This window comes from Electrophorus electricus, chromosome 10 (assembly GCF_013358815.1).
Source record: "Electrophorus electricus isolate fEleEle1 chromosome 10, fEleEle1.pri, whole genome shotgun sequence".
NCBI lineage: Eukaryota > Metazoa > Chordata > Actinopteri > Gymnotiformes > Gymnotidae > Electrophorus > Electrophorus electricus.
The window spans coordinates 2,810,001-2,820,000 of NC_049544.1; the positions used below are offsets into that span (position 1 = coordinate 2,810,001).

The window sequence follows — 10,000 nt, forward strand, 5'->3', positions numbered from 1 at the left end:
ACTTCAAATACCAGGAGCAGTAGCCATTCACCTTGGTGCTGCCACACAGCGGAAGAGATAGGGAGAAGGGGTTGGTTTTGATTGGCTGAATCTATTGGGAGGGAAACCAATTAGCCGAGTGAAAAACCAGAAAGATAATGGAAGCACTGCTGCTTTAAGAGAATAACATACCTGATTACTGGAGTCTGAGCCATTCCTTTCTGAATCTAAGACAGAGACACAGAGTAAGTGTGTGTGTGGTTTTATTATGGTAACTGTAACTATAACATGCAATACAATAATTGTATTAATATGTAATGTTAAATGTTATTAAGGTCAACTAAAGTTAATCCCTACCAAACAAAAATGTATCTTAACCCATTTTGTTTACAAAAAATACAAGACTTTATCTTTCATGATCATTTAGCACATTCACAAGCATGCACGCGCGCACACACACACACACACACACAACCATACCTCCAGTATTCTCCATTGGAGAGTCTGCCGCTGGATTTTCAACCTCTACTGGCTTTGACATTCTGATATCTGTAAGAGATACACGCACACACACACACACACACACACACACACACACACACACACACACACATCACAGCTTGGCAAAGACAAGGTTTGGAGGAGTATGTAACACATTCCAGGGGTGAAACACAGAGATGAAAGAGAAAGAAGAGTTAAAAACATGAAGACCGAGTTTCGAAAAGGAAAGAGAAACTCCAGGCCATCTTGAGTTGCAAAAGTAAAAAAATTCAATCTGTGATTTTTCATTTTTCAGAATGGGGAAGAAAAATGAGACAAACCCGGACGAGAAAACGGCACCAGAGTTCTGTGAGTTCCAAATTTCTGACGTTTGCTGAGGCTGGCGCAAAGTGCCTATCAGAAACATGACTCAAAAACAAACACCAAAATCCTGAGATGCCCCAACATATCACACACTCCTCTACTAACATGCAGGAATGAACTTAGAGATGCATGCTTAGAGCAGAGAAACACAGCGTACAACAAACTCTACAACTCCAGAATAAAAGCATGATGGGATTTGTGGTGACCGTCAAGCACACGTAGTTAAATGTCGAATGACCACAAGATCTCACCAGATCTCACAGATCTCACCAGATCTCTCACCAGACTGAGCCGAGCACATTTGCAGTAGGTGAACATATGTGGTCAAAACCCAAACCCCCCCCCAAAAAAACGATGCACTATTGGGTCTTTAGGGAAAAGATCATACAGGTGTCATATGTTAGGAAACTGCCCAGTAGTTCCCTGTTCGTAATGCCTAATAGGCCGATGTGATGTCCGTTTCCTGTACACCGTTGTAGAAGAGCCTCCCGGGTTGTCCCTGTGGAGGAGCCAATCTAGTGCAAACTTGCACAAAATTGGGAATAGTTAATCGAAAAAAGTAAAGCCACACACACACACACACACACGTATGCTTACACATATGCACACACACACGCCAGGACACACTCATGCACGGACACACACACACAGTCACACACACACAAAGCCACATGCAAATACATATGAACTGTAACATATTATGTATTTTATACATTTTTACTACATATGAATGAACATTTCTACAGAAAAACATACAAACACATTTACACTTACACATATGCATGCGCACACACACACACACACACACACACACACAGTGCTCAGTGGGTCCTGGAGTCCATGCACTCAAATTTCCACTCTATGGTACTTTTTATATCACCTTAAGACCTCTTGCCTGCTCTCAGCCTGTGTTAAGGCCCCGGGGACATTTGGAGAGCTCCTGGTACTGAGACAAACTCCACACAAAATGATGTGACGTTTTAAAACCAACTGCATGAAACCACTGCAATAAAATGAATAACCGCGGCTGTAAGCCATACGCTACCATTATAGAAACATAACATTCACTCAGAGGGTCAAGGACGGAAACTCTGGACTGCACATGCACACACACACACACACACACACACAAAAATGTGCACATCAGGACAAAAGAATAAAGATAATGTTACTCTGAAATAAAAACACTTTCATACTCATGCTTGCATCTCACACACTCTCTCATACAGACACACTCACTTCCCTTTTGTGAAACATATGCAAATAAGCCCAACGACTGACTAATTATATCGGCCACCTGCATATTAAGCGCCCCCCTCCCCCCACGATTACCCTTCAGCCCCTCTACGTCCCAGTCTGTTTCCCAGTTCACCATCAATCCCTGTTTAACAGACCAGTAATACCCACAATGGCACTAGGTCACACCAGGAGGACATGGAACTCACTCACTACCTGGTCATCAGGGTGAACCTGATGAAGGGGGTTTTATTTCCTCCAGAAACGATGTGAACGATGTGAAACTCTGAAAGCATTGATGGTGTGGTAATGACGCTACACAGGAGCACATATGTGGACGGACTGCGGTTATATCACTGCCACTGTATGTTTGTCACCATCCTAAAGCCCCTAGCAAGTGAGAGAAGCCCCTAAGAAGCTCTGGTTTTCCAGCATGGCCCCACACTGGACTGGGAGAGAAGTGGAGGCAGAATGGAAAACCCCTGTACCGTACTCTGAGAAGATACACACACACATACACACACGCACGGAGTTAACTTTGGCAAATATTCTCAAGCTGCAACAGGTTCTGTTTTTGTTGTTGTGTTGTTATTAGTAAGCGTGACAGACACATGGAGATGACAGATTAATGCATGTGCGACAGCTGCTTTCTTGCTTTGAAAAGTCAGACAAATCCAGTGTTGCTGGCCCTGAACACATCTGACCCAAATCTCATTCAGGCTTGCCAGCTGTGGGCCTTGCATTTTACGGTCTTTCATTTTTAAACTGCATGATAATTTACAATTAATAATGAACAATTAACAAAGGATACGTTCATTTATCTGTGTGCTAAATAGCTCTATTGGATGTGTGTGGCGTTTAGATATATTAAAGAGTGGGGGTTTTATGACAGTGATTGGGGAATAGAGTTTCATATGGAGTGTAAGAGGAGTGTATTATCGATGATGAAGCTGGTGTGTGCGTGTGTGTGTGTGTGTAAGGGCTAAAGCATGCCTCTCACTTCCTTTTCTATTTCCCCTTAGACTGGGTGAGCACAATGTGCTAAACCAAACCCTTACTGTCAGAATGGCTATTAATAATCACTTACTCATACACACATGCACGCACACGCACACACACACACACACACACAATGTGTTATATGCTCCCATAAGTCCTGTTCCACCTCTTATGCAGTATAAACACACACAGACATGCACACGCGCACACACACACACACACACACACACACACACACACACACACACACAAACACACACACACACACACACACACACAACCTACATAATGCCAAAAAAAAACTTCAATTTTTCCTGTACAAATTAGGACTCCATCACAGAACTCCTGTGACCTCTCTGAGAAAGTCCTGTAAGGTTACATTGTTCCACAATATCAATGTCCTTTTTATGCGTGTTTGTGTGTGTGTGTGTGTGTGTGTGTGTGTGTGTGTGTGTGTGTGTGTGTGTGTGTGCGTGTGCGTGTGCATGCATGTTACTGGTACTTGTCACAGGTTCATGCTGAACAGTAAATCAAAGTATATGTTGCGTGTTGTTAATAATATATAGATTAGTGTTTAACATGGTAATTCTTAAATTCTAATATACTTTTAAACAAAACAAAAAAACACATTCACAGTAAGGAAGCAGATCAAACCATGACTGTGATGTCATAAGGGGCAGTGGTAGCTCAGTGGTTGAGGTACTTGACTTGTAATTGGAAGATTGCTGATTCAAGTCCCCTCACTGCCAAATTGCTACTGTTGGGCACCTGAGCAAGACCCTTAACCCTCAGTTGCTCAAGTTGTATTCAGCTAAGTGTAAATGTTGTATTACTCAGTCTACCAGGCTGGTGCTGTCATGATCTGCCATCTGGAATGAACTCTCGACTGGAGGTGAGGATGGAGAGACAACGAGATCCCCTTCTCTTCACAAACATGTAACATGCTCACATCCTAATATTGTGTTAACTTACAACTGCCATAGCAGATAATCATTCCCAAACTCATGGCCAAAGTGCAGGTGGCACACAGGGTTAAGCCGCGGGACAAAACATGGGCTAAAGACACTACGCTTTCACAGCATTTAGCTGATTTCTATCCAAAGTGACTTATAACTATGACTGAGTACAACTTGAGCAATTGAGGGTTAAGAGTCTTACTCAGGGGCCCAACAGTGGCAGGGCTTGAACCAGCAATCATCCAAATGCAAGTCAAGTACCTTACCCACTGAGCTACCACGGCCACTGTCATCATACAATACGACAAAGCTGAATAAACACTCCCAAAATATATACACACACACACACACACACCTCTGTCACTCACTCACACACATAACATGGCTTCCCCCCCATCACAGCAGTATAAAGGCAGAGAAATGATTTTTTAAAAAAGGTTAAATGCATGTAAAAAAGGTTAATGCATGTAATTAAAATGTCTCAAATATTCTTTCATATGTTAACTGGTTTTTGGGGAGTCTAATATTTATACATGGCAATCATTTTCACCTTTTCACCCTCCTAAAACAGTGAGCGGTGCAGAAATAAACAAGTCTCTGATGTTGTAGGGAAGATGTCCCTTGTCCATTATTAGGCTAAAACAGCATCCAGAACACTCACTGACACACTGAACTTACTGTCCCAACACACACTATGATACTCAACTCTCTAAAGATGGTACTTAACAACTGAACAATCATACCCAATCATACTGTGGGGACCAGGGCTGACATAAATGTTACAAGTCATGCAATAAATGACTCCACCCGAAATGTGAAATAAAGACTAATTATATCTAGTTTAGGTTCAGGCCTCTGATCACATTTACTTTTATATTTGCATTGTATGTTTAGACACGCACACATCACACACACGAACATACTTGTGTGCTCTCCTGTCCCCTGCTATTTAGAAATAACTATGATTATTTGATGAACTCTAAAGAGTTGGTCATTACCTGTCAAGCTTGTTAGACTCAGAGCAGCAGGTGCCATGTGCTCTTTCCACACCCCATCCAGCCTTAGCATTACTGGACCAAGAGACTAACCTGGCAACCAAAGAGGAAGTCCATACACATACCTGGCAACCACAGAGGGGAGTAGTCCATAGCTGCTATAGGACCTGTCTTTGTCATGATAACTACACGTGCGCTTGTCTCTATTCTTCCCTTTTCACTCCTCTTCTGTTTCTCTGTCTCAACATTCACACACTGTGCTCTTTCACTCTCTCTGACTCTCTCTGCCCCTGTCAGCGTGCGGCCAATAAGGAGGAACAAACCGATAAGGTTGTGGAGGGGATGAGGGGGGCGTTCAGAAATCTCACCCCATTCCTCCCTCCCTCTCCTCCTTCACTGCCTCCCCCCTCCAGCTCCTTCTCTCCACTGTGACCGCCCACGCGCCTCCTCCCCCACTCTCCGCTCACTTCCTGAACCCGGGGCCTTCCACAGCGCCGTGGTCAGCGGCGGACGCGGCCTCGCCGAAACGGAGGACATTTGCGCGAGGGGGGGGGGGAGGGAGTGGGGAGGGGGGGGGAGACGGAAGCACGAGACGAGAAACAGAAGAGAGCGAAAGGCGAGAAGGAAGTAAACAAGCACAGAGCGGTGGGCAGCATGGCGTTCGACAGAGAGAGAGAGAGAGAGAGAGAGAGAGAGGTGAGAGGAGTCGGGGAGTGGGAGGGCTATGCTGACGAGAGGATGAGGTGATCGGATGAAATGGGGGAGAGGTTTACCACTGGAAAGTGCTGTGGGGCTACTGGAAAGAGCCAGTCACGAGCCATGTGGTGAAAGCACATGCGCACATGTACACACGCACATGCTCACACTCGCTCACACTTACTCAGGTATCTTTGTCACCCTGTATCGCTACTGTACATCGCTGGCCATGACACCACATGACACGCAAACCTCAGTCTAAGCAGTAAGAATGAGCATGTTGCTTTCCATCTCTGACTTCGTCTTTCCACTATGAACTGTGACTCACCTCTCAGTTAGAACATCTGCAGTTGAGAAAAACAACAAAATAACCGCAGCCTTTGAAGGTTAATAGGCATTTAGGAACTAATGTCCTTCATTAAAGTATTTCACTTTATATGTTTACAAATATTCTTGCTTATACATTCAGGATTAACAGCCAAGAGGTAAGTGGGAAAATACATATGCTTAAATTGTGAATATTTTCACGATTATTTATTTTAAACATTACAGCTAATAGGTTGTTAGTGAAAAACTGCTGGTCATGTCAATAAGTATTGAAATACAGCCCTGAGACCAAAAATAATAGTCTATTTTAATATCTTGACAGATATTAATAACTAATGAAACAATACAATGTAGCTGCTGAAAATGAAATGGAGTGTTATATTATTTAGATTTTCAGTTTTTTGTTAGATTTTTCCTTAGGAGGCTTTTGGTATCATTTGTTTATGTTTAATATTTTTAGCAGCCGTCATGAATATTCAGACTGAATGTGGATCTCACCCCTAAAAAACACCCTGACTGCTGCCCAAATGAAAAACAAGAGAACGACTGTAAATCCAACTCATCCATCCCGCCTGACATTTGCCTCTGTGACTTTCCCCAAAAAGCTGATCAATATGATATGACATACACGCTAAATATTCAGTATTGTTTAAAAAAAAATTTAAATATTAGTATAAATAATGAATAATTTAAAAATGCATGAAAGTATTGTAATATTGTATTTTTTATGATTTTAGTCAATTTCCATCTGAAGTTCAGTTGTACAGTTCAGAGACAGGGCCACGACTGCAAATGGAGGCGCTGCCTTCATGCAATACTGCATTTTCGTCAGATGGGGGCAACATTCGCTAACCTGTTAAAAAAAAAAACATCGCGAAGTCATGGACTTACTTTTTTATTTTTTTAAATGGAGAACAAGAATTTCAAACCCAATCTATACAATAACTGGTCCCAGTTCTGAGCCTTATTCTAATTCTCATGTACACACTGCTTAAACTTTACTTATCAATGTGTTTATGGCTTGAGTACTGAGCTAGTAGTTACACTGCACTGTGCCGAGAACGGAACCACATCCAAAGTTAAACCTCAGTGCTGATATAAGTGGACGTTTCCTCCCACAGTGAGACTATTTATATTTTCCTTTTACTGGGGACAAGAACTCACAAGCTCACAAAACTGTGACACTACTGGTGTGGACATACACACTATTTAATTATTCTGCTGTGAGCATTTCAGCATGTAGGTAAATTTCAGCATGTAGGTGTCAGGCTTATTTTCTAGCATCGATAATTACTGATTTTGGGTCAGACTGATCATTTTGTTTACAGGCAGTGTAAATTTCCCTTTGTGTGTGTGTGTGTGTGTGTGTGTGTGTGTGTGTGTGTCAGGTTCATGGTCAACGGACAAGCGGTTTGTCTGGATATGTGTTGTGGGGGGTGGCGTGATGAAGTTCATGACCTCAGAGGTCAGACTCGTGGACAGACAGGACTGGGGTCGAGAAGGGGCGTAGCATGTATGTCACCATGATTGGAGGTCATTATGTTGCCTTGACAACAAAATGTCTTGGTCTCCATGGAAACACCACCCCCATAATGCTACTGTGCAGTAGTAGTGAAAATCTGTTTTGGTGTGTTGACCCATAGACTCAGCAGTCTCTATTCATCGCATGAAAGTGAATCACGACAAACATCCTTTTCCAGCCTGTTTCATTTTCTCTTCTGCTCTGCTTTCCTGTCCTCCTCTACATGTCTGGCTCCTTTTCTCCTCTCCTCTCCTTCCTTCTCTTCTTCGCCTCCTCTGCCCTCCCCTCATCTCTTTTCCTTTCTTCTCCTCTCCTCATTTATCTGATCAGCCGTCTGTTTAGAGGGAGGTGAACAGGCCTCACGAGAGCCATCAATCTTTATGCGCTCACACCTCTACATGGTTGTGTGTGTGTATGTGTGTGTGTGTTTAAAGGCTGCTTGAATGGATATCTATATACTTGTAGATGTAGAGCCAGTCACTTACACGTGGGTTCTTGGCAGAGTTTTTTTCTGCATACAGAATCCGTTCCTCTCTCCCTTCATTTGCACATCAATTGGTATTTATTTCACCTTTTAAGGTCATGTTAACTCCCCATGTATACACACATGTACATACACACGAACAGAAAAATTATATTTTACACACACACACACACACACACACACACCCCAAGCTGCTGGTCAGCAGAATCTGTGACATCACTGGACATTGCTCTGCACCATGATTGGAACCTGGGCTGCGTTGCCAAGCAACAGAAGTGAAAGGTCTCTGGTGTGTGTGTGTGTGTGTGTGTGTGTGTGTGTGTGTGTGTGTGTGTGCGTGCGTGTGTGTGCGCGCGTGTGTGCGCGTGTGCGTGTGTGTGTGTGAGTGTGTGTGTGTGTATTTACCCATGTGGCAAACAGGGAGATGGTTTAAGGAATGAGGGTGATAAGTTCCACATTTTGAAATGTGTGCCTTTGTATGCGCTGAAAGGATGGCGAGCATACATAATACAATTGTACCTTTTTCTTTTTTCCTTAAGTGTGTGTGGTGCGCACGCGCCAGGGGAATATGTGGTTATTGTTTCTGACACAGCGGCTCATATTTCTGTATCGATCGATTTCTCTGACTCCCGACACGACAATAATCACGCGGGGGGGGGCGCACGCACGCGCACAGCTGCTTTTATCGTTGCTAATATTACTGCACGGGGAGAGCGAGACGGGAAATAAGGACCGATGACGGATACAGACCAGAAAAGAAGAAAACAAAGGAAAATGAAAGAGAACAGAAGAAGAAAATACACGAGCACGAAAAGAAATAAGCGGCTGTAAAGAGAAGTGGAAGAGGGAAAGAGACGACTAATAACACGCGCGCTGTGTTGCTCTGAGGCGCGTGTCGTGCAATAATCTCGGAATTAGGGCGCGCGGCTGAATGAAAGGATGCGCTTTTATTGCCTTGTCTTGACACGCGCGGTCTCACCCTGATGCCTTACTGCACTTTAATCGATGAAAAGCAAGCAAACGAAGAAAAAGGCTGAGAGAAAGAAGAACAATGGAGAAGACAGGAAGGCAGAAAATAAAGAGAGAGAGAGAAAGTAAAGTGTTGCAGAGTGAAATATATTCACGTACTTGTGCAACTTCGCATAAACACATTCATGACCCTTGGGTCATCTGAGGGGGGGACCAAGGAGAGAATGGGAAAAGATGAGAAGAAGAAAGGGGGGGGAGAGAGAGAGAGAGAGGAAGAGAAAGAGAAAGAGGAAGTGAGGAAGTGAGAAGAGGAAGATGGGGACGCATCAAGGCACACTGTTACAGTGCAATAAAAGAGGGGAATTAAAGGGAGAGATGAAGGATTCACCCCATCTTTTTCCAATAAAGGGGAGAATGAGAGCTCGGACTAGGGAGAGTGAGAGAGAGAGAGAGAGAGAGAGAGACAGAGAGAGAGAGAGAGAGAGAGAGAGCATAGGAGAAAGAAACTGGGGAGGTGAAGGAGTTTATGTGAAGATGCGAACTCTCTCTCTCTCTCTCTCTCTCTTTCACATACTAACCCACACATACAAAATGTTGTTTTAGGGGGCTGAGGTGGAAATGTTATTAAGTTTATGGCAGCACAGTGTCTGAGTGACACATTACTTTGAGCTGTCACTAAAAAAAAAAAAAAAAAAAAAAAACTATTGTGGAGCACTGGAACAAACCCCACACACCCATATGTTCACACACACACACACACACACACACACACACACACTCTTTCACCCCCCCTTCTCTGAGGTGAATGCTGACCCCGCCCACCCCCCCCACATCCACACACCCCACATCAATATTCCAATTCCCCCTCTCGTGCTATAAATCTTCCCCCATAATCCCTTGCTCCCTCACGCCTGGCACGCCCTCCTCCTCTCGGATCGGCCCATTCCCTCTACCAGCGTTCAGCCCATCCTAC

The 10,000-nt window shown here is 43.7% G+C and overlaps 1 protein-coding gene across 7 annotated transcripts in view; it reads right to left on the bottom strand.

The window, feature by feature from the left end:
- pou2f2a (POU class 2 homeobox 2a) overlaps window positions 1-10,000 on the bottom strand; it is a 38,346-nt gene that overhangs the window by 11,421 nt on the left and 16,925 nt on the right. For 3 of the 7 annotated variants that reach the window (XM_027019448.2, XM_035530952.1, XM_027019452.2), the window contains exons 1-4: window positions 5,155-5,425; window positions 460-528; window positions 172-206; window positions 32-91 (exon numbers count right to left, since the gene is read on the bottom strand). In XM_027019448.2, the coding sequence (XP_026875249.1) occupies window positions 32-91; window positions 172-206; window positions 460-528; window positions 5,155-5,209 (219 nt within the window). In that variant the 5' untranslated portion in view covers window positions 5,210-5,425. Of the gene's footprint in view, window positions 1-31; window positions 92-171; window positions 207-459; window positions 529-5,032; window positions 5,089-5,154; window positions 5,426-10,000 lie in introns of those variants that run through there. The other 4 variants (XM_027019446.2, XM_035530951.1, XM_035530955.1 and 1 more) reach the window with 2 other exon arrangements.